Here is a 24,051-nt window from a genome sequence, read left to right on the forward strand (position 1 = left end):
CATCGTATGATAGCAGGCGCACTTGGCTACGAGTACTATAGATCTTTTAACAGTCCATCTTCCAAAAATCGCTATAATCTGATGATTTCTACACTCAGAATGAGCGAGAAATCAAACATTCTCCTTCACAACATTCCAATATGCCGCTCAGCGAGTGCAAAGAGCGCTCCAATTGGATCGTATTCAGCTTGCTGCACATGCAATTATTCCAAGTAACGGGTATCTCATAGTCGGCATACCACGGCTTGAACGATTTACTTGCTATCGCTGTCCCCTCCTCCCCCAGCACAGTGAGAGAAGAGAGTAGACGAGATGAGAGGTTTTGCAGTGGCGCAGAGAGCAGCGGCGGCTAACTGTGAAGCGCTGACCATTGACGGGCGACGCTGACGCCGACGCAGACAACTACAGCGACAACGTCGACGACGACGACGACGTCGGCGGTTGTTTTGTGCCCCACCGCCGGGGCTGCAAGCGCAACAACTTCGTTTTCAGTCGAAGAACGACTTTTGAGCGCAGAGCGCGTCGGCGTAGCGTGTTAACGGAAGACGACGAATAAGAAATCCGAATTGATCGGGCCAAAAGCTATTCACTTCACTTCGCAAGGCGAGATCAAAGTGTAGAGGCGGTAGAACATCACGTGTGTGCTTTGAGTGTTAGGCGCCTTTTGAAGTGCGGGAATAAGCCAATAATACGAGTAAATTTGTGAAAATTGTGCAAATGAAACAACAAAAAAACGCGTCTCTCAGACGTTTCGTTTCTGCTTCGTTTACTTCGTTTGCGAACGTGTGTGAGTGCCTGCTACCTGTTTGCTGCGGCGCAAGTGTGCGTGTGATCGAGGGAGAGTGGAAGAGAGAGAGCGTGCAAAGGTACACCGTTTGTGTGTTACCTGCGCCGACGTAGCGGGAGAGTGGCCAAGAGGAGAGAGCCAGAGAGTGAGAGAGCGAGTTGGTGCTGCTTAAGAAGTGTCAAAAAACTAAAGGCGTCGCTTTCGTTTAAAAAAAAGAAACGTTAAGGCAACAGTCTAAAACAGTAAGCCGCCGCGGGGCAAAGAGAAATTTGTGTGTGTGCTGCAAATGATAATTAAATATTACATGCCAGCAAAAAAGCTGCAATTTACAGTAGTAATTGGATTGCATGTCCACCGACCCAACAACAACAAAAACAACAACAGATGCAAGCGCTACACAACTACAATTACAAATAATAAAACTACAACTACAAGTAAAAGGCGAGGGCAGCGAAAGTGAACTTTTGCTTTTGCAAGAGACGAAGAAAGAGCGAGAGAGAGAAAGAGAAAGAGGGGAGGCTCAGGCTTCCGCTCCCTCAAAGCAATTTACTCACGTGTCTGTCAAACTGTCTCCAGCTCGAAGCTTCAGCAAGATAATTACACTGCCAGTGTCTTTGTGTCTGTCCCGTTCGCACGCTCATGCACAAGCCGTGAAAGCCCCTGCCTGCAACTGTAAAAAAAAGACTGATCTCAGCGCAGTCAGCGTCAGCGTCAGCGTAGCCGTCGACGTTTTCATTAAAGTTGTTTATGCTGCAATTTTAAATACATGCACTCAACCCCCCACCCGCCACAATGAACAGGTAAGCACACGCAAACATACATAAAGACACTCATGAATCATACACACATGGTACACACATATTTAGGTATTCATGTGTACTGTGTACACAGAGGCTGCAGCAGCCTCTTACTTTATTGTGGCAAAATATGCAACGGCATGGAAAAACTTGAACTATTGCAACATTGTTGGAGGGGGGCTTTTGTGTCTTGTCGTTCATTTGCCAAAGTTTATTCACACCGCAAGAAAGTCAAAGTTGTCGGCGTCTCAAAAGGCATTAAAACATGTAGCATCTTGTTCCCCCCCTCCCGACACTCTGCGGTATTTTTGCACATTTCTCCCCCTCGCTAGTCGTGAGATTTAACATTTGGTTTTCTTTACAACTAGCTGCAATTGACAGCACGCCATCCCCACCCCACCGTTTCGACGTGCCTGCTGACTTGCTCCAATTGGAGCTGAAGTTCGCGTTGGCCATTAATATTTTAAAGGTTGTTTTGACCGTTGTTTCGCTTTTAGTTCGTTTGGCAAAACAAACCGTTACGTTCTTCTCCCCCGCCCAACCCAAATTACGTACAAATACGATTCTCTTTTGATACCCATTCATCATAGAAACACAGGGAGTGTATTAGGCTTGTAAAGCTGTTCGATGCATCCAATAAGAGCAGTGATTCCAAGCATTAGAACAGATGGAATTACACCACAGAAGATCAAGGAAGCGTTGTCAGAATAAGATTTGACATTTTGATAGATTTAATTGGGCCTTAATTATAATATATTTTATACCATTAAATCCAAGCAGAGGGTATCACATATTATCGACACTCTCGACCTATCATTTCTTGTTATTTGTTTGTATCTTCGTTTACTGGCGAATAATAAAAATAGAATAAAACAAAGTTTTGTGCATTTTCAGCAAGTAAAAATAAGTTTTTTTTTCAAGTTTAGCGATGAAAAGTGGGTCTAGCAGTCAGGTCAGAAAGGAGTGGAGTGTGGTTGGTCTACAGGAGAAAGTGAAGGAGCTAACCTAGCGGTGGCCTGAGCGGGCACTTAAGACCGCCAGAGGCCAAAGTTTTTGCCCTTCCATTTTATTTCGAGTTGTGCACTTATTAAAAAGTTTTAAATGTTTGATTAAAAAAGAATTCATCACGAAATTTGTTATGGCACATTGCCTGAAAGTTTTTAACAATTCTTTAAGTTTGTTTACTTTGGCACCGGCCTCAACCCTCTTCTGTTATCGAAGTTGGTGGGTTCTGGAGTAGGCTTTGGCTCTTATCGAATAAATAAACACCAGCAGCAGAAACTATGTATGGGGGAAACCTCTGAAGCGAGTAGTTAGTCCGAACCATATAATTTGTCGTCGATGTATTGTATAATGTCTGTAGATAGCGGCAGAACCCCGCACCCCGTACCCTGTCAGATATCGCATGTACACAACATGAGCATGAGCCAATGTGAGGTGTGTTCCCAAATACAAAATGTGTGAGATTGTGCGGAATTTGTTTGGTTTGCCTTTGCAAAACGAGGGAATGGCGTGACTTATTTCCCCGACGAAATTTGAATAATAACAGCAAGTTTTGGCAAAACAAAAGACAGTCTTTGTCTGAATCTTTTTCTAAAGCCATAAACTCAGTTTATTCAGCTTACTCCAGTGTTAAGATATTAGCGGTGCCTGAGAATTATTTAGTAAGAAGTACTTTAGAATTTACTTTGACAACTTTCATTGGAATACGAAATAAGGCGAATAAAAGGCTTCATTAGCACCGGATCTGCAGCAGCTTCACCCCCGCGGCATCTTGGCATCCACGGCATCCTTCATTAAGCGGAACAACGAGACAGAACAGTTCCAAGAATTGTTAATTTATCTGAATCTGCAGCAGTAATGGGAGCAACTCTTTGGAAGTACAACATTTTCTCAAATTACCATCGATTTTTGGAGACGAGAGTCTTGGCAATTTGCGATGCTAAAAACTGTCTTGCTTTAGCTTCAGCCTCAGCCTCGTCTCCAGTTACCTCATTGGGTGGGGGGCCATGTGGCAAAGCCATTGTGTGCGCCCTCTAAGGCTGCTGTTGCTGGCAAAGAAATCGCTTTACAAAGCAGATAAGCGACTGAAATCAATCAAAAGACTTTTATATCAAACAATATAAATGAAATGCTGTATGCCGTTGTCGTTGTCGCTGCGGCTGTTTCCAGCCATTATAGCTGTGATTCTTTCGTGTCTATCTTGGCTTGAATTGAACTTTCGTTTGTCACGTTGTGCCCCAAGAACAACGCAATGAGCACGTAGAGACCACACACACACGGGCGCACCAACGCCCGATCCGAACCGATCCAAGTCGAGCCGAGACCCCAAGCGGATATCCCACAGCACAAACATGCAAATGAATGGCCTCTGGAATGGTCGAGTGTGTGTGCGTATGTCAAATGCTGTGGGGCACAAACTTGTACGACTTTTGAACTTAATGCCCCCCAAAGGTCACACATACACTCGCAGCTGTGTGAGACAGCCTGACCTAAATGTGTCGCTGATGCATTGAGGCATGTGGAGGAGGGTAGGCACATCAATGTACACTATGTAAAACTGTAGAAGGCAGATAAATTCTGGGAATCAAAGATAAATTCCAAGATACCCACCCACAGATCTAGTTTAAAGTTATACCAAAACAAATTTTCAGGGAAATCGGTATAAACATTGAAGTCCCAACCCGGCAATCCGGCAATCTTCTGAATACTCATATAAACGGACACCCAAGAATCTGCATTGTAGATCCTTTATTAATTCTTAATACAATAAGAGCCACTTTGCTTCAATTACGAGCCATACAAAGTGGGCTCCCCTGTAAGGGAATATTTTGTTTCGTTTTTATGTCAACAACTTTTTATCCCATGGCGTATTTAGCAATGTTTATGGCCGACGTCTTTTGTCGGACCTGACTCTGCCCCTATATTGCGCATAACTTTTCAATTTGAGAGCCAGCAAACACAAAAAAAATACGGAATAACCCAGAGATCCCTTTATGCACGACAGATTTGCGCCTTGACCCCACTCAGCCCAACAGCCAAGTGAAAAAAGTAGCACAAAAATCGGACCAACAACGGCAAAAACTTTGTGCAAATCGCGTTGGATTTACATAATTTTAAATGCTGGCTTATTGGTTTGTGTTGCCTTCCAAACGAGGAGTGGAGCAGCAGCAGGAGGATAGAGGTGGACAAGACAGGCCGGGCCATGCCAGGCCAGACCAGGCCAGGAAGTGGGCAAGTCCAAGTGACCCGGTCAAAACGTTTATTGCCATTTTGGCTTTGACTTTTTCTATTCCGCTTTTTTGTCACTGTTCACTCTTTGTGTGTGATACCCTTTAAAGAGGGGAGCTAAGGCTAGCAGCATGAGTTGAGAAAACCATCAGCTTTGGTTCCTCTTTGGTAGAAAAATTTCTTCTTTCGTTTCGCTTAACTATCGCTTAACTAACTATCCCCCAAAGGAATGCCATTGATCTGCCAGGGTATCTGCAAGCTTCTGCCATCCTAAAAGCCAGAGCCTTTCCTTTCAAGTTTTTTTTGCTGTTTTTTCTGGCAACATTTTCATTTGGCAATGGCGATAGCAACGAGGGTCACCAATTTGCATATCTGATTAATATGAATACATTAGTTCTGTGATTTGGCACAGTAAACCAATAGAATTAAATGCTTTAGCTGATTGCAGAGACAAAGGTCAAGTCAAAGGAGCAGACTCTCTCTCTCTCTCTCTCTATATTCTCTCCTCTCTGTCCCTCTGTTTCTGTCTCTTCTCTCTCTATCTTGTGGCAGTAATAATGCCTGTGGGGTTCTGGTTACTTAAATTCAATTAGCATTTCCGCCTGAACTCCGCTTGGCAGTTGGCTCTGGCTCTGCCTCACTCATAATGCGATTTGTACTCTCGAAATCAGAGACATGTAAAGTATGTTATTTTTTGCGCTTTCTGGCGCTCGTTTCCAAGTGCGACTCGTCTCCAGACACACAGAGTTTCGTTCTCTTGGCTGCCATGCCCTGCCATGTTTGGAGCTTTTATTGAGGAAGCGACAAATTTATTTAAATTAAGTCAAAAATGCCTTTTTCTCCTCTCTTGTGCTGTTGCTGCTTGTCTGCTGCTCGTAACTTTGCTTAATGTGTGGTAGATCTGACAATTATGACAGCGCAGAATGCAAGATGAAATCGGAATAAATTACTACTTGTGTTCAGGCGAAGGAGGGGACTAGTGGGAGCCTGGGCTCGGGATCCCCACCATTATTGGGAGTCGAGTCTGTTGTCGGCTCTATTAAGTGGATTATGTTGTTTTGTCTGCTGAATGGAGGATATGGATGTGGTCTGCGGGCTGTGGTTGTCGGCTGTTGGTCCAATGAATGACCTCTATCCTATCCTATCCTGTCCTGTGCTGTCTCTACCCTCCCAATCTCCCATTCTACCATCTAGGGCTGTCGGCAAGAGCCTTTGCTGTGATTTATGTTGGGCAATTTTGTCCTGCGTAGCTTCATAAATTTTATTATCCTGCAATTGCAAACCGAGTGCTTCGGGCAACCCACACCCGACTCCTACTCTCCTCTTCCTTTTTTTTCAAGTTTATGGGTCAGCAAATTTTATTTATTGCACGCCCTCAATTGACAGTTTAAGTTGATCCACGGAGAGATGGGGACGGGGATGGTCGCACTGAAACCTGATAGTATCAGGGAAGCGGCTTAGGATTGATCCCGGTACGTGCCGCAAGGCATTGCCAATGGTGGTGTGTGTGTGTTTTTGTTATTATTAGTAATAATTTTTTAGCAAAGGCTTTTCAAATATCAAACAGTGATATGAAGAGACGTGATTCTGAATTGTCTCGGGCATTAAAAAATTGCAAATATTGAGAGACAACATGCACATTAGGAATAAGTTTAGCACAAAGATTTCACTCTAGTTTATTATTAGCGCAGTTCTTGCATATTTAAACTAATTGAATTTGATTTAGAACGGCTGCAATCGAACAAAGAAACCAAACACTAGACCACATTACGCCGATATAAATGTTTCGGTTTTATGTATGTAAATACATTACTCATGAAGGATTTATTTGTATAACAAAGATGCACATAAATATAGACTTTTGAGTCAGTCATCTATCGTAGAACCCTAGACTCTTCCATATGTAACAGTGCTCCTATAATATTTACCTGAGAATCACTTTGGTGAATCAATTGTGGTACTGCCTGCTTCAAATATCCGATTCGAGTCGCCAGTCAGCCCAGAAACTGAGTCTGGGCTGAGTCACGGTGTTTGCGGCCGCTGAGCCTGACCTTGACCAAGTGTTTGGATAATAGGTGGTTTCCGCCACAGAGACTACTTCCCAGTATTTGAAATCATTTCGGCGGAGATCCAAGTGATTTTAGACACAACCGTGCGACATTTATTCATTTCATTCATATGAGACAATGTCTAAAATTAGTAACAAAAACTCACGCGAAAATGTAAAATAAAACCGGTTTCCCTTTTGATCGAGGGCACATCGAATTCACCTTTCAAGTCGCTCCAATTAGTTTTCAATTTTCTCTGACTCCGACTTTGGTGAGCCCTTTGTGGGGGCTAAACAGCTCATGATACGCGACGACAGATGACTTCTAGACGCGCGACACAGATTTAATTTTTTCCATTTGTCTTCATTGCCTGCGGGGGCGACGGCGACACCTCCCTAATGCCAACAGACACACGTCGATAAATCAGTACGGGACGAGTCCTCGAATCACCAGAAATAGCTACAACAAAAACAACAAACAATCCTCTAGGCGTCTGAAAATAATTTGTTAAGGTTTACGATACTCGAAATGTCGCGATAATTGATTTTACGACACCCACACATTCATATCCAGTGTTCCAAAGGACACGTGAGAGCACATCTTAGAGGAGGATTTTTATTTTGAAACCGAGGCTGCTACTTAAGAGAATTTGTATGCAGGGACAGACAGATATGCATGCATACAAATGTACATATTCGTATATATGCATGTACATATGTATGTATGCACATACAAAGGTATGCACAAAAGCCCAGTTGAAAACAGGGATCAAACGAGTGATATTTCCTGTAGGGGTAGGTAGAGCAGCAGGGACAGAGAGAGAGAGGACTTCGCAACAGGGAGAGGAGAGAGATTTTTCATCCTACCTAAACAACATGGCACTCAACAGTGCTGCTCAACATAGCGGAATCAATCAATGGAAAATAGCTAGAAACGGCGGATTGCTTTGGTCATTTTCCAAGAAGGGTCATAGAAACTAGCAAAATAATTAAAGTAATTTTATATTTACACATCACTATATGAATACATGTTCAGCTTAATCGCTTGGCGTATGTTTATCATGTATATAATTTTTGCAATATTACGACAGAAAATATTTGGCTTGAAAACAGCTAGCACAATGAGTATTAACGCATCACTGACATGCAAAGAGAGGATTTTAAAGCGAAAGAGAGAGAGAAAACGGAATCACGTTCGTTCCGATGCTGTTCTCGCGGCAGAGAACTTTTTTCATTCGATTTTTGAAACACGCGAAGCGCACAACGGAAAATCCTGCAATAAAACCTAAAAACAAACCGAAAATAAAATGAAATAAACTGAAAATGTGTTAAGAGTGTTAAACAATAAACGTATTTATGATAGAAACTACGAAAAGGACACGTAACAGAAACCGGTTAAAGTGATCAATGGAGCGTCGCAAAGCATTGGGCTTGTATTCGAAGCTAAAGGATCAGCAGGCGGCTTTGATATCGACACCGCAAAAGGACGATGAGGACGGGGATACACTGCCCGCCCTGCGCCGCTCGCATTCGGTGCGATCCTCTCTGCGCCGCCTCAAGAGCAAGCTGCATAGTCCCGCCCTGCCGCTGCAGTCGCCCTTCAAGCTGCGCGCCCATTTGCATTCGCGCAATCGCAGCAGCGGCGGCGGCACAAGGACAACGCTGGACAAGAGCAAGGCAGCCAAGGCACTGCGTTTGTGGAGCGAAATCGATGCCGTTGCCGTGGTAACCACCAAAGTGAAGGGCAAGAAAGAGTTTGTGCCGCTCAATCGGCAGCCCAGCACTGAGATGGCCACCGAACAGGAGGAACTGGGCATCGAGCAGCTAATGTCCACGCTGCCCGTGGGTGTTACGCTGCCGAGAAAGGCCTGCAAGCTGCTTCAGATACCTGAGAGCTATTGCCAGCCGGAGAAGGAAAAGGCAAAGCCGAAGCCAGCCCCCAAGGCCACACTGGACTCGGACTTGGAGCGAACGTTTAGCGGCGACGACTCAATATCTGTGCTGGCGGACATCACACGAAATGCCCAGCAGGGGATCTATGGAACGACGCGCATGCGCACAGCCACCATCCGGAAGCCGATGCCGTACCTGAACAGTCGTAGGTGTCGTCGCCCTTTTTAAATATCATCTTTATTCCAAGAAAGAACTGTGGGAGGAAACAGGAAAAGGAGTGGTTCGAAATGCATACATTAATCGCGATTAAGTGACAGATTTCGATTTGATTCAGTGAAACGTTGTCTATCGTTTGTGGGTTCCATTCTATGATTTGATTTGATTTTTATATCCATCATGTGTTGTTTTGTGATTTTTATTTGCTTCCAAGTGGGTCAATGAACTATTCGGAAAAGGCAAAAGGGTAGGAATCTAAGACTGAAGCTGTTTGGTTTTCTCTAGGAAGGGGTAGTAGGGCTTCCTTCCCGTCTCAGATCTTGTTATTACATCTAAGAAAACAATTTCCCTTTAGCTCGTTGCCATTTCGTTGCTTGTTTACGCGAGAGTTGTTCCCTTTTCGAAGAAAGAAAGCCATAAAACGAGTGTGGAAATAGGATGAATATTCATTTGAATGTTTCATGGGCACACATGTGTGGAACATATAACCACTGGCTTAATCCCCTGCCAAAATATGTCTTTCGGGGTCGTTAATATTATGCTCTTGCAGATGCTACCACAGCGATAGCCATAAAGTCCCCTGCCCGCCGCAGAAACTCCAGATGAGCAGCTGTCTCCGCTCTCCGGCTGTATTCATGCGCCAGAAATCGTTTCACACGCTCAACGAGCTGACCAAATTCTGTCAATTGAAAGTGTCCCCAACAGGGGCACGGGCAGCAGCGGCGGCAACGGCGGTGGCGACAGCATCATCATCAGCAGTGTCGGTGGCTACCCACGGCACATTGACTCCGCCTGCGTTACAGCAACGACGGCGTCACAGTCAATATGCCTTCGATGGTAAGAGATGATTGGAGAAACGGTACCCGTAACCCCCATGCGGGGTAATTAAGAAATGCGCTTGAACTACTTACATTTATCATCATTCCTACATACAAAACAATGCCAAAGGAATACTGAAGGCAATTGAAATGAAATGAACGGAGGAGGAGGAATAATTATCAAGAGTGGTGGGTGGCAGTGCTGCTTTTCGCGTTGCATGGAGACATAACCAAACACACACTAACAAACATTTAAACACACAAACAAACAAAAGGTTGGAATCCGCTTCTGCATAATTAATTTAATTGGTGCGATGGTCATCATCATCTCATCTCATGTCAGGGCAGAAAGGAGAACAGAACCACATACAAACAATGGCGGTCGGAATAGGCATTTATGTTTAATATTTAATTAATCGCATTGGCATACAGCAGGCGGAAGCAAAACAATAATAATTGTTATAATTACCCGATGGTGTGCCTCCCCCCACAAACTCATTCTACTCACCCACGGCGGGCCACACGGTTATTTACCTTCTCTGTATATATTGACATACAACAAATCCTGCATTTAATTTATATTTAGCTTTTATTTGCTTTTAATTTTGCATTTAATTTGAATTTGCCTTTTTATTTGTTTCCTGCCCAAACAAACCACGCACAAATCCTTCAATCCCCGCCGGATAGACAACATCCAGTCGCAGTCGCAGTCGTATCGGGAGAGCGACACTGAATCTGTTGCGGAACAGGTCAAGCTGCGACCCAAGGATCGGAGCCAACAACAGAAGGATAACTATCCCACATACTCTCCAGCGCCGTTGCTGTCCACTCGCTGGTCCGAGCAGCTGACGCAGCATGCAACGGTAGCCAAGATACGCACCGCCATCTCCTGCCACACACAGGACCTGAGAGAGATGGAGTTCCTTCTGCCGCACTCGACACAGTCGCATTCGCAGTCACAGCTCAGCATCTCCCGCCACTCCCAGCCGAAGAATGCCAAGCTGCGGGATGACCACGATGACGAGGATAATACCGATTCTGGCGACTTGGAGACGCCACCACTTGCGGCCGGGGATGAGAATACGGCGGCCAATGTGCAACAGCTCGCCGTGCACCGTCAGCCCGTGCAGCTGAGAACGAAAGTAACCGGCAACATACCACACCCGCGTGCCAGCAAAATGTCCAAGAAGCAACAGAAACTGGCCCAAGCCCAGTTCGAAAAGCTGACCCAGAGCAATCTTCATCTACATGGTAGGCCCAAGGCAGCCAAACTAATCCACTAATCCACCAGCTAGTACTTGATTTTAAGGCCGCTGATTAGCTGAAACTGCAACTAAAATTTATCTGTGTTTATCTTCATTTATAGCTCTGTTCTCGGCCGTGGAGCATGGACATCTGGACAAGGCACGCACCATACTGGAGTCCACCGATGTGGATGTAAATAGGTACGACACCACTCATAATTCATACCCTTTTGTACTCCTTACATAACAATCTCCACATCTCCCTTCACAGCATTAATAATGATGGTCTCTCCGCTCTGGATCTGGCCGTTCTGAGCAACAATCGCTCCATGACCAAGATGCTGCTGCAACATGGCGCCATGGAGAGCTCTCAGTGTAAGTTCAAGTGCATCTCTCTCTCGCTGTTCCTTTGACTGATCAATCTCAATCTCGTGTTGCAGTTTCAGCGGAGAACATCGGCAGCAAGCTGAATGGCCTGCTGCAGGACGCCGAGTCGCGCATTCACGATCTAAGCGGACCGGAGGGCCTCTGTGCGCCCATTTTCGCTTCGCGGCCCTCCATCTCGAGCATCATAATTGGTGAGTGGCGCACAACCATCGACGCTCATGGATGGGGCACTTAATCAGCTCGGTCTTTCCCTTACAGGCAACTCGAGTGCCTCCGTGACTGGCTGCACGGGCAGCGAGGTGGAGAAACAGATCGGCATTTGGGAGCGACGCGTCAAGGGTCTGCGACGACTGCTGCTGGGCTGGGACCAGGCCAGGCCGCCAGATGCACCCGCCTCGGTGGTCGTAGATGTCACCGGCGACAATTCCATCAGCGTACAAATCTTGGAGCCCTTCGAGGGTGCCATTGGCACGAAATTCAAAGGTAAACCATTCGCAAACCGCAATGCCAAGTGGCTGTCAATCACATGCTGATTGCCATGCGACCTGCCATTTGTGACTGTGATGTGGCTTTGACCTCACCTCTGTCTCTGTCTGCCTCTGTCTCTGCCACAGTTCAATGGTCGACCCGCGCTGACTTCAACAATGTGGTGGGCGAGAGCGAGCTGCTGGAGTGGGTGAGCTTCCATGGCACAATGGGCGCCCAGTGTCACATATCCGGCCTCACCCAGGGGCGTCGATACTTCCTGCGCGCCTCCTGCGGCAATGTCAAGGGTTGGGGTGCCTATCGCAGCTCAGTTCCTGCCAGCGTGGTGCCATCCAGTGAGTAGCCGTCCGGACCGGACCCCCATCAATCAACCAATCAATTCGTTTAAACCATGACACACTTCCTCCACCTCCAGCCTGGCGGGACTTGGACAATCGCGAGGACCGATTTGTGGGTCGCCATCGTATTCTGGACAACCTATTTACGGCCGTGCGTTTGGCCCGACCCGCCGATGTCTCCGAACTCACGCTGGATCCTGCGGGCGGACAGCGACGCAATCCCAAGAAGAAGACGACCATCAAGCAGCTCTTTTCGGTGGCCTCCAAGTTCCAAAAGACACTCAGAAGGTAAGTAGAAAGAAAACCGATTTAATCTTTGTCAAAACTCATTGCAATCCAACTCTCCCACAGGGGCATCTACTTCTCGTGCATCGTCCACTGCGACGACAAGGTGCTGGTGACCAGCGAGGACTTTCCGCCCGTCATCGAGATCGACGAATCGTATCCGAGTGCCCTGCACATGGACTACTACTGGCTGATGAAGGTGGCCTGCACCTGGGACGATGTCAAGTCGCTTCGCTCCGACATGGAGCGCAATCTCACGTCCGCCGTTCACTTCCGCACAAAGCTTTTGTCGGCCGTCTGCCAGATGCAATCGGCGCTGGGCTTCACGGATCTCGGCCAGCTGTACTACAAGCCGCTGCGGGACTCGCAGGGCACCGTCGTCCTCACCTGCGTGCAGTCGGTGAAGAGCCAGAAGGCCGTCTCCATACTCAACTCCCGCTGGCTGCCGGTCAGCAAGTTGCAGAAGAAACTCGGGGCCCTGCACGAGGACTACAACATCAACGAGCTGCTCATCTCATCGATTGGCGAGCAGATGCACTACCAGCAGGCGGCACTGCAGCGCCTTGAGCCGGGCCTCTATCTGGGCTACCTGAAGATGCAGTGCTCCATGGACCAGATCCAGGTGGTGGTGCCCGTGAAGACGCCCAATGTGCTGCCCCACTGCAAGGTGCGCGAGAACAGCCACATCACGGCCGAGGAGTGGCAGGTGCTGCATCGCAGCGGCGATCCTTTACGCCTTCCATTGGAATTCAGTTCGCCCGGGGGCGAGCGTTCGGGCACCACGGAGGTGCAGCGGCTCTTCCTGTACGATCTCACCAGTGCGATGCACAAGCTGTTCGCTGGGATGAACATCAAGGCCTCGGAGGCCACCACCCACCGCCTCTACGACGTGGAGGTGATCGAGCACAGTCACGACATCAGTTTCCTGGTTGTCTGCCCCTCGGCGGAGTCATCGTGCGCGGTGCCCGGACAGTCGGAGCTGCTGCTGCAGCGTGACGATCTGGCCAGCCTGAGCATCCAGGCCTTCGAGATGATCCATCTGCGCACATACCAGCCGGCCATTATACAGAAATATGCGCGACTCTCCTGCATCCTGGAGCTGGACACAGCCCTGGCCACGCACTCGCTGCGCGAGGCCTTCTCCAGCAGCGAACTGCAGGCGGCCAAGGAGCGACTGGCCACGCTGCAGGAGCTCAGCTCCAGCCTGACGCTGGTGTGGAAGAGCGTGCGCTGGCTGATGGATGTGGTGGCCTATGCGCGCAACAAGAGTGCCCAGCCATCGCTGGCCATGCGGGAGATTCTCGACTTTGCGCAGCTGCGGCAGGATGAGCTGTCCGCGACCGGTTGCCAGTCCAAGCAGCTGCTGCAGCTGCCCGTACGCGAGAGTAAGTTCAACAAGACAGGCACTGGGCGTGGCAGCTGGCCGGGCCCCGGCACCAACGAGGATCAGTCGCAGGGCAAGCCGGAGCACTCGAAGTCGGAGCAGAATCTGGGCCTAACTGCCACCACACCAGGGGAGGCCACAACATCCAATCAGCAGCAGCAGTCACAAATGCAACAACAGCAGCAGCAGCAACAGCAACTGCTGCAAGTGTCCACCAGTGAGTACGCGGCATCCACATGCTCGGAGGTGTCGCTGCGCAAGAACAGCGGCGACTCCATGAGCTCCACCTACACGACGCGCAGCTTCTACTCTGCCGTGGACTCCATTTCGGATGGGAACAGCAACAGCAGCGTCTTTGCCCTGCCCCCGTCACGCTCCGATGACACTTTGGCGGATGCTTTGCGCCACTCGCAGGCGGTGGCGGCCCAGCGGAAGCGCACCAGCTCCAACATCGCCCATCACACCACGCCGCTCATCACGGTGCATAGTTCCAGCTCGGCTCCGTATCTGGCCGGATCGAGTGTGTCGCTGAGGAGCGGCAGCGGCGCCTTTGCCACGGATCTGGAGCACAAGCCGCTGAAGCCGGCAACGAAGGCGGCATCCAGTGCCAATTTGCGCGAGGGTGGACCCTACCTCAAGAGCACCCTAGCCGAGCTGCGGGCTGTGGGTGGCGAGGAGCCGGTGGCCAGCACCTCGAAGGCATCCTCCACGAAGAGCCTGTCTCGCCAGAGCAGCGAAGAGGACTCGGCCAGCTGCTCCAGCCTGAACACGGAGCAGGTGTCGGGCATCATTCAGGTGTACACCGCCTACAATACCGGACTGGCGAGTGGCACCAGCCTCAAGCTCCACGTAACCCCAAAGACAACCGCCCGCGAGGTCATCAATCTGGTGGTCAAGCAGCTCAACATGGCCGTGGTGCTGAAAGGCAACAATGGGCCCATCTACAGTGCCGATATGCTGGAGAACTTTTGCCTGGTGGCGGTGATCGGCGCACGAGAGCGTTGCCTGCGAGATGACTTCAAGCCGCTGCAGCTGCAGAATCCCTGGAAGAAGGGACGCCTCTATGTGCGCAAGAAGCACGAGCTGCTGGCCGCCATCGAGCACTCCAACCGCAAGTCGCATTTGATTTGAGCAATCGAAGAGATGATACAGGAATCGAAATAGAAGAAATAAATCCGATCCGACTATTGTACATTTGTTTGTGTGTTTGGTTCCACCCGTTCCACATACCCGCACTCATCTCACATCAGCAACGTATCGCAACGCACCGCTCCACGACACTGATCGTCGACCAATTCCCAAATTAGACTGAATTACTTATGTATGCCCCCCAAACAGAATGGCAAAATGAATGGTATTATTATATTTTGAATAGTTTAGCGTTCTACATAAGACCCACCACCCACACACACATATACTAACTATACTTAATCCATTCAAACTACAGATTGTTGTTAGTTGTTATAGATTAAAAGAAAAAAGGAAGAGAAGGGAGAGAGCGAAGAAAAGGTTACACCAATATCCAATTGAGCATAAAACATATAGATATGATTATGTAGGAGAGTATTACATATGTATGAGTGGCATCAATGTATTTTATTGTATGTATTTTGGTAGATTAGTAAACAAAATGTTTTGATTGTATTTTTGTGACATTTTTAAGGGGCGCACACAAAATCGAAAGCCCTGCGAGGGATGTCAATATGCATTTTAAGTGTCTCTCTTGATGTCTCTCTTGTGCGGTGTGTGTTCCCTGACAATTGCAATTCCATTGGCTTAATGTTTAAACAAAATGTATTAGTATGTAATCGGTATCACAACAAAACAAAACAAAAACTGCAAATATTTTTTAAAAATATATTGGCACAACTCGATGTTGAACAAAAAAAGAAATCTAGGAAACTTTTAATTGAAATTCTAAAGAATGTGTTTAGTAAATGTTTAGCTACACGATGTCCAGACCCACATAGATCCTTTCTCTTACATATTCTAGTAGTGCTACCAGTAGTGGTAATCCTCCTCCACACTTTTCCCCCCACTTGCAAATCGTTCTATTCAATTTTCTATCTACTCGTATCTCAATGTGCAGAACAGTATGTGTGTCTATAACTATTCCTAAAGTAAACAAAAATCCATATGGGAAATCTTACAATACGAAATACGAATACCTTAAGTAAACTAGTGGAAATTCTTCAGATATACATATGTACTCTACGTATTGTTGTGAACCATAGACAAAGAATCCGTTTCATTGTCAAGCTCATGTTCCCCCCAGTAGATCACTTTTGTTTGCGACAGCTGTTCGAATTTAAATCGAAGGCAGATGATAACGATGGAATATACATTTTGAATCTTATGAGAAACTAGACAGTATCACACTTACTTTAAATGAATGTGCAACACACAGCCACACACGAGTCCACAACAGATATCGAACTATTTAAGATGTCTTCGACCAACAAACGATTTTTGTACATTTTTTCTCTTGATTTTTGACGAGAAAAGAAACAGAAGTGCAGATTTTGATACATTTTTACTATGGTTTACAAGTGTCCTAGTCGCAGCAACGAAACGAATGAACCACATAACGGCCATGCCCATGCCCCACTCCCATTTGCGTTCATGCAACAGCAGCAGCATCAGCCCGGTTTCAAATTTGCATTACCGACAGCCAATTGCCACAATTCAAATGGTTCCCTCCCCTGGCCCGATGCCCGGGAAATGGTCGAGCAGACAACGAAACGAATGCAAAGCGAAGGCTAAACAAATTCCAAATTGAATGACCAGTTTTTCTGTTTCTGTTTTTTATTAACTTGGAATCGGAATGCCAATTAAACAATTTCAATTGTACTACGATACAGCGTCCGTCCTCCCTGAGCAAGAGCGTTTGATTTAACGAATGTATTGGATGCGAAATGTATACAGAGTATTATTATCATTTTTATTATGAATTGCAATCAAGTGAGATAGATTAGTTTTTACGATGCAATCTAATTGTACGAGTAGCTAATGAGCGGGAATATGCATAACCATTGTACGGATAAAGGAAACACCAAGCAAAATAAAACAAAACACACAAAAAAAGACACACCTGTAATTAGATACATATGTCCGTATGATTGTCATAGAGGAAGATGAACCTTATCAAGTGTAACTCGAACCCAATTCCAGTACTAAAACATCCATTATCGATTCCGTGTGTGTATTATTGGTGTGTGTTAACTGCTGTAGTATATATTGTATTGTATTATTATGATTATCAAATGAACAAATGAACAACATACTCGTAATAGATAATGTTGAAACAATGTAAGTGGCGGAAGGAGTCGTCGCGTGTACGAGTATTGTAGATTGGAAGTGTAGTCAAACTAAGAATAATGTGAGTACCGAAGCATTCAAAGAATATTCAATTAAATTAATAAAGACTCAACAATTGTTATGGTGTAATCCACAGGAATTTTTGTTTCTAAATATTCTAAGGAAATTTCCAGATAAAAAGTAATAATAATGATATTCATCAAATGTTGCAATTTCAAGTAATTTGCTTATTCATCACAACTCAGCCGGCACATAATGATGGATGGACATATGTACATAAGTATACATATATTAATTTTTTTTTAAAGATAGTTGAGTAGGAACTCTGGCTTATCTCTACGAACTGCACTTGGATGCGGTTTTGGCTTACAAATAAGGCGAAAATAGCGAAAATGCTGATAGCGTGCTGATAAGGCTTCTCATTCTCACATTTCACCAGTTCCTGATAGCCCACTCGGAGAGGGTAATTATATTCGAGAGGCTTCTATTCCAAAATATCTGCTGGCAACAGCAAAAAATGTTGTGCTACATGTTGCTCTTCACCATTTTGGAGGCCGGATGCGTCATCAGCGATTCGTCGTGGATGTACACAGTGTACACATATATTTATGTATATTTATTCATGCATACATTTGTATGTACATAGTATCTATAGATATCGTGGGACTTTATGGGATTGTGACGAAAGACCAAACAAACATGGAGCTGTAATGATCGACAAACGAGTTAGATTGACTCATTCTCTCTCTGTCGCTCTCCGTGGGGTATCTAAGCAATATACAAAGTCATGGCGATAAGTATTCTTTTGATTTGTTATTGTACTTCCCTACTTCCCGCTAAACACACACACATATACTCATATATGTATATGTAAATATGTATCTATTTAGTGCGTGCATAAACATTTGTACTTCTTCCAAGATAATTCTACTCAGGCATGGCATATGGCATATGTTCGCTCCCTGAACTTTACCCTCAAATTATATGTTCTCTTGCTTGCTTATTAATAAATCATTTTTGTCCACGAACTTCGCCACTTGAGGAAGAACAACTACTACTTGTAAGTGCCCTACTTACAGGCCAAAGCAAGCCACTTACTCCTACTCCAATCGCGCAGCTCACTCGACCAGTATATGGCCACTGTAAATTTCGGCAATAGATTAATTTTCGGGGCGGATGTACACCTTCATTAACAATCCGAATTTATTATAAGCGATGATGAGATTTATGGCTCCGTTAGCTGTTGCACCCGCGAGTAAAATATGGGCAATATATTTAAAATATCTCCCGCTGCTGTTTAAGATTCTGAGTTCTAATCGGGAGCGGTCTCAAGTATTAAATGGGTTAGCCACGTGATCCGTGAGGTCGCTAGGTTGATGGACGCGTCTGCTTTAATTAGATTTGAGTCTAGAGTAGAGACCCAGACACAGACAGCGATTAACAAGGTAAATAACAAAGTACTAGAGCCACAGGAACCAGCAGGGACTGCAGAACCAGACCACAACGCTGTCATCAGTCCAGACCACCGCCTGTAGTAATTGTCCGAGTGTGTACTAGACGTATACTTAATTTGTGAGCCAAACCGGTTCAAGTCGCGGTGACCCCTGCCAGCCGGTGAGAGCACCAAGCTAATGACACAAATAACAATACAACGCCATAGAGGGCGATAGCTGGTTTGCCGTTTTTGAAACGCTTTTATGTTCAGAAGAAGTTTGAGAAATCGTTTACAATAAAATCAATCGATCATCTGGGTTTCCTTTTTTTGTATAACAAACAATAAGTACAGAACTACTAAACAGTATACAGGTATACACACACACAAATATATTTTAACTAAAGCTAAGCTTCTCTCTGCCATTTCCACTGCCTCTGCCTCTCGACTATGCCTATGCGCTGGCGTTGGGGGACCTCGAGGCCCCCACAATGTAGCCCTTGGCAGTGAGTACGCCTCGACAGCGGACATGAACTTGGTAGCGCAACGACCAATCGATTGTGTAGCCGGGTGCCAGGGCGGAAAACTGTTCCTCTGGCAGCAGCAGCTCCGGATCGCCGTGTGTGTTCAGCTGGATGTCGTGGGCGGCGCAGAACTCTTGCAGCTCCGTGGGCACGCGGCAGCACGTGGACAGATTCACCTGGGCAATGGTGGGGGCGACTGAGGCAGTCTTGTGCAGCTCCGCCAGCGCCTCGGCGTCGAGATCCGCAATGCCCAGCTGAGTAATCTTCTGGTTGAGGGCGTACTGCTCCAAAGACCTGTAGAGCTGCTTCAGATCGGTTACGCCACTAGCGCCATTCCGGAGACTCCAGCTGGCCACGCTCGAGGGTGTGGGGTTTGCCTCAGAGCACGGAGATTTGACGGCCGGTGCGGCTGTCGGTGTTGTGGACTCAGCTGTTGCGTTGGCAACGGGCAAAGTGGTGCCACCAGCCGCATTCGGATGGTAGGCCAACACCACGTTGTCCACGTGCGTCACATTGAGAATGGTGAGCAGCGCCTCCACCGCCTGCTCTATGTACACCGTTGAGTTGGTGTTGAGGAATATCTTGGCGCCGATGCTAATCTCACAGCGTTGGTTCTCCGTCAGCCTGTTGGTCAATTCCTGAGTGGCGTGCTGCACACGTCCATGCCGCTCGTCTATCTCCACAACCACGCGATCGACATTTGGGTCACTGTGCAGCGTTATTTTCAGCCCATCGTATAGTTCCTCGTTGGACTTGCGCTGCCCCAGCTCGTTGTTAATGATGTTGCCCGTGCTAATCACCACGTTTTGATACTTCTTTGTTATGCACGGTATCATGATGGTTGTTGGCTTGTTGCTTGGCTTTGATTACACTCGAAACTTTAATAGTTGGTATCTGCGTCGAAGATAAGTGCAGGCCGTGCCAGGTCTCTGGTGTCTGTTCTAAGGTCTCAGGTTTCCACAGTGTGTGCTCGCGGCGACTTAAATACGTTTTGATGAAATTCGTCTCATTTCCACAGTGCACACAGTGTGTTCGCTAGAGCTTTAAGAACATCGATATATCGATAGCAGCGATGTATCGATGTTATTTTAACGATGTTTTAGTGCAATCACTAATCACAAGCTTTTTTACCACGATGTTTTTTGTTCTTCGTTCATCTTTTGAACAAATAAAATTGTTCCAATAAATCTGCAAACAACAACATAGGAGCTTGAGCGCTATAATTCTAAGTTCTAAGTTTTAACTGTGACTTTGCCAGTTAGATAGAGATTTTGTAGGCAATCCACTCTATCTGGGGGAACTAGTTCGCCATAACGGTCACTAATGTCAAAATATTTGGGTCTGTTTTTGCATATCTAAGGAAATAAAATGTAAGAATGTGTCCGCACGCTGTCCGGGAATTGCTGGTGCTGCTTACCATGGAGATTTACGTGGACAATTTTATGAGCAAAGGCTACGACACCATAGCCAAATGCCAGCGAATTGGTGCAAGGGATCTGAAGAAATTGGGAATTTATCATCGAAGGCATCGTAAACTGCTGCTGGCTGGTGTACAACTAATGAACAACGCTCCAGATCGCTTCAAATGCTCTCAGCCTCATCACAGTCGAATGCTGGAGAAGCAAGAAATTAATCAGTTCGGGTCCAGTAGCTCTGAAGACTCTTCTGATAGTGAAGGTGAAGAAGAAGTGGACTGGTACGCGTCACTGCTTGGACCAGGTCGAAACTTCCATCCCAAGACATCATAAAACGTCAGCCAAACTGTTCAGCACCTCCTACACATGCGCAGCTTGTCCGGACTGGGCCTTCAGGAATGCTACAGATGCACGCAGCCCATTCCAAGTATAGGAACAAACCCAAACAAAACCAAAAACAAAACTATTTGTATACATTTTTGTGATTATTAGCTAAGAGAATCAAATCCTTTGCCTTTTTGCTGGTTTTATTTAACCTACTTAAACGTAATTAACGGATTCAACAACGCATTCAACAGATATTTGATGCCCCGCATTAGTTCCTGCAGGCGGGCATCCATGGGAGAGGCACCAATGAGTCGTTCAATGCTCGCCGTGCCCAGCTCTGGGGATTTACAGTCCCGGCACTCGATGGTCTTCAACTGCACTTGCACATCGTTCGTCTGCATTCGGAGTGTGCCGTAAAACAACACAGTGTCCCCCTGGCTGAGCTGCCGCGTGAAGTTGCCAAAGTCATGGTGCGCCTTTAGAACCACTTCAGATGCTGTCGAGCGTCCCAGCAGTCGACTGCCGCTGCTGCTGCCAACCTTCACCAGCAGCTCGTACTCGTAGCGGTTGTACTTCTGCAGCGTGCAGCTGCCTGTGCGAGCATTCACCGTTTTGATGACGCGCTGCCACTCGTCGCATTGTTCATCCAGCTTGCGGTTGCACTGGAAATTCTGCGAAATGTCCTCGCCATGAGCGCAGCGCACGGCCCTGCCCAACCAGGCAGGCAAGTAATTGGCGACGAGATCCTCAAACATATTGGAGACCTTGGCGATTTGCACCTTGGTGACGCTGCCCTGCCAGGACACGGGCATGCCGTTGAGGTGGAAGCAACGCAGCTGTGCCTTAATCTTGTTGGGCTCCTCCTGGAAGGGCAGGGCGCACAGGGAATGGAAACGATCCCATGGCAGTGTGTCGGCGTCCGATAGCGAGTGCAGACCGACTCGTGGCAGGGCATTGAAGCGTGGCGTGTCCTTGAAGCTGGACGTCATGTAGGGAAAGACCAAAACGCAGGCCATTGTCACACCCATGATTAGCTGAAAGTGATTTAAGAGTTAGTATTTAATGGTATCACTGGGCATTGCCTGAACTCTCACCTGCAGCATGGTAATGTACTTCTGGGTGGCACGGTTCATGGCCAGCAGATAGGAGACGATCATTATGAGAAGGCTGGCGATGACAACGCCTCCCCAGTGCAGTTGCTCGTTGGCCAGGCCAAGACTTTTGATGGCCACAAAGACTGGAACGAGCAGCGCCACTATACCGAACAGGGGCAGGAACAACACCAATCCAGCGAGCACAAGAGTGCCGCGAATCACGCCAAACATGGTGGCACTCTGAGAGGTGGCGATGCACACTTGCAGCCAGCAGAGCGTGACGCAGTGCGGAATGAGATGCGTGTAGACACCGTGCCAGCGCGAACGCTTGGCCATTATCACCAGCAGCACGGGTATCAAGAGGTACAAGGCTGTGCGGCAGTTCAGGCAGAACTCGATGCCGTTGCCAATGACAAAGGTCGCGAAGGTGGGCTTGCGCAGGTCCAGGAAGCGCCAGCGCGTTGTGACCACCTTGTCCATCTCGTAGGGATACTTGGCCAGCACGTTGACGGCAAAGGAGACGACCACCACCCAGTTGGGCAGTAGATCGGACGAGGCGTACATGCTGCCGCCCATGGTGAGTAGCGTGAAGGCTCCGGAGATGATGGTCAGCTCTGAGTGGGGCATCCAGCCATCGGCCACGAGCGGATACACAATCAGGTTGCAGATGAAGGCGCCAAAGTAGTACACGTACGGCTTCATGTTGTTCCGCAGAAAGCGCTTCTCCGCTATGCCCGCATCGATGTTGTTGTCGCCGTAGCGCAGGAACAGCCCCGACCAGATCCGAAAGTCGACAAACTGTTGCTTGGTCTTCAGCATTTTGCAGGTGGCCCAAATCATCATGCCAATGCTGAAGTAGTAGCTGATCAGTGGCACCAACTGGAAGCTGCTCCACCAGGAGAGGGCTATGAGGAGACCCAGGCGCACGCTCACAGGCAGTATGCTGGGCAGCGAGATGATGCAGTTCACGAGGCGGTGGTAGAACAGGCTGAAAAATATGAGCGGGTGGAAGAAAATGCGGTAGAAGCGGGGCACATGGTCCAAGCTCCTGGGATCTGGCACGGACAGTGTCAGAGTGTCGTTCACTGTGGGCATTCGTCCGGCACTGTAGTTGGAAGCAGCCGACACGAGGTTTGCCTCGGTGATTAAGCGTGGATGATCCACGTTTGCATGCCCAATGGTTTCCATGTTACCCAGCGGCTCGCATTCCGACTCGCCCTCGCTGCTGGACCCGGACGTTTCGTCCTCCAGTCTGCGGCGTTTGCGTTGAAGATTGTATATGCATCTCATCTTTCTTTCCAGCTGCTTGGGCGTGACGTGCTCGTTGCCGTTCGAGAGGACGGCAAAGAGTTCTCGAGCTGCTTTTCGCGCCGCGCGCTCCCCCGGAGTCATCGATAGGCAGCGACGCACTTCATCCTCATTTTCTGCCGTTATGCCACGGCCGTCGTTGTAGCAAGTCTTCAGCAGCTTGGCCGAATCCTCATGCCCGTTGTGTGCCGCAGCGACGAGCCAATTTACGGCCTTTTGATACTGTTCGATTTTGTCCAGGGGCTCTGCACTCGAAAAGACGGGGAAACTTTAGTTTTCAGTCATTAATGAATGTGGGGTCTCACCTATAGCATTGTCCAGAATCTGCTTGGCCAAGTCATACTGCATCTGGGGGCATCCCTCCTGGGCAATGTGGTTCTTCAATTTGTTAAGTGAGGCTCGATCTGTGGTCATTTTGAATTGTTATTGTTTGTTTTGAGTGTCCTGACTTATGCTTATGTTGCTTGTACCTTCTAGATTCCAGCGCCTACGTTTGCTGACGCCTGTCGGCTCATTTTGTGTCCAGGTTGCCATCTATTTCAATTTAATTTTAAATTTTTGTTTACGAAATCGTGTGAAATTCTAAGCAAGGGCCTTAGCGATGACATCTTGTGCCGATGAATGACAGAGAATGATGGTCGTAAGACACTACAATTAGCTAACTGTCTTATCTGTATCCCATTGAGGGAGGTATAGTTCAGATTTTTATACGATCTGCTA

At 47.3% G+C, this 24,051-nt stretch overlaps 4 protein-coding genes across 9 annotated transcripts in view; 2 read left to right on the forward strand and 2 right to left on the reverse strand.

The window, feature by feature from the left end:
- Positions 1-17,360, forward strand: part of LOC117896497 — a 29,808-nt gene extending 12,448 nt beyond the window's left edge. Inside the window, exons 1-10 of one of the 4 annotated variants that reach the window (XM_034804840.1) lie at positions 505-1,587; positions 9,522-9,808; positions 10,477-11,040; positions 11,156-11,234; positions 11,305-11,408; positions 11,474-11,611; positions 11,679-11,903; positions 12,035-12,241; positions 12,322-12,532; positions 12,596-17,360. In XM_034804840.1, the coding sequence (XP_034660731.1) occupies positions 1,580-1,587; positions 9,522-9,808; positions 10,477-11,040; positions 11,156-11,234; positions 11,305-11,408; positions 11,474-11,611; positions 11,679-11,903; positions 12,035-12,241; positions 12,322-12,532; positions 12,596-15,044 (4,272 nt within the window). In that variant the 5' untranslated portion in view covers positions 505-1,579 and the 3' untranslated portion in view covers positions 15,045-17,360. Of the gene's footprint in view, positions 1-504; positions 1,588-8,164; positions 8,961-9,521; positions 9,809-10,476; positions 11,041-11,155; positions 11,235-11,304; positions 11,409-11,473; positions 11,612-11,678; positions 11,904-12,034; positions 12,242-12,321; positions 12,533-12,595 lie in introns of those variants that run through there. The other 3 variants (XM_034804841.1, XM_034804839.1, XM_034804838.1) reach the window with 3 other exon arrangements.
- Positions 17,361-18,902: 1,542 nt separating this feature from the next.
- Positions 18,903-20,197, reverse strand: LOC117897817 (glutamate--cysteine ligase regulatory subunit). The gene has a single exon (XM_034806867.1). It carries the CDS (start codon positions 20,021-20,023, stop codon positions 19,118-19,120), a length of 906 nt encoding a protein of 301 aa, XP_034662758.1. The 5' UTR covers positions 20,024-20,197; the 3' UTR covers positions 18,903-19,117.
- A 259-nt stretch (positions 20,198-20,456) lies between these two features.
- Positions 20,457-21,039, forward strand: LOC117897257. Its single transcript, XM_034805981.1, has one exon. It carries the CDS (start codon positions 20,564-20,566, stop codon positions 20,933-20,935), a length of 372 nt encoding a protein of 123 aa, XP_034661872.1. The 5' UTR covers positions 20,457-20,563; the 3' UTR covers positions 20,936-21,039.
- An 84-nt stretch (positions 21,040-21,123) lies between these two features.
- On the reverse strand, positions 21,124-23,941 carry LOC117897437 (wolframin). Of its 3 annotated transcripts, XM_034806277.1 has the most exons (5): positions 23,802-23,941; positions 23,637-23,735; positions 22,481-23,576; positions 22,024-22,450; positions 21,124-21,963 (listed from the first exon to the last, which is right to left on the reverse strand). In XM_034806277.1, the coding sequence occupies exons 1-5, from the start codon at positions 23,863-23,865 to the stop codon at positions 21,139-21,141; spliced, it is 2,511 nt and encodes an 836-aa protein (XP_034662168.1). In that variant the 5' UTR covers positions 23,866-23,941; the 3' UTR covers positions 21,124-21,138. The 3 variants fall into 3 exon arrangements, with proteins under 3 accessions (XP_034662168.1, XP_034662167.1, XP_034662169.1); XM_034806276.1 differs by having other exon boundaries at positions 22,024-23,576; XM_034806278.1 differs by lacking the exon at positions 23,802-23,941 and having other exon boundaries at positions 22,024-23,438; positions 23,686-23,712.
- Between the last annotated feature and the right edge of the window lie 110 nt (positions 23,942-24,051).

The sequence above is a fragment of the Drosophila subobscura genome, chromosome O (genome assembly GCF_008121235.1).
Source record: "Drosophila subobscura isolate 14011-0131.10 chromosome O, UCBerk_Dsub_1.0, whole genome shotgun sequence".
NCBI classification, from domain to species: Eukaryota; Metazoa; Arthropoda; class Insecta; order Diptera; family Drosophilidae; genus Drosophila; species Drosophila subobscura.

Coding starts and splice junctions, on each gene's coding strand:
- LOC117897437 (XM_034806276.1), bottom strand. CDS start 23,865: ATGGCAACCTGGACACAAAATGAGCCGACAGGCGTCAGCAAACGTAGG. Junction 23,736..23,801: donor TAGGCGCTGGAATCTAGAAG/GTACAAGCAACA, acceptor AAATGACCACAG/ATCGAGCCTCACTTAACAAA. Junction 21,964..22,023: donor AGTACATTACCATGCTGCAG/GTGAGAGTTCAG, acceptor AATCACTTTCAG/CTAATCATGGGTGTGACAAT.
- LOC117897257 (XM_034805981.1), top strand. CDS start 20,564: ATGTGTCCGCACGCTGTCCGGGAATTGCTGGTGCTGCTTACCATGGAG.
- LOC117897817 (XM_034806867.1), bottom strand. CDS start 20,023: ATGATACCGTGCATAACAAAGAAGTATCAAAACGTGGTGATTAGCACG.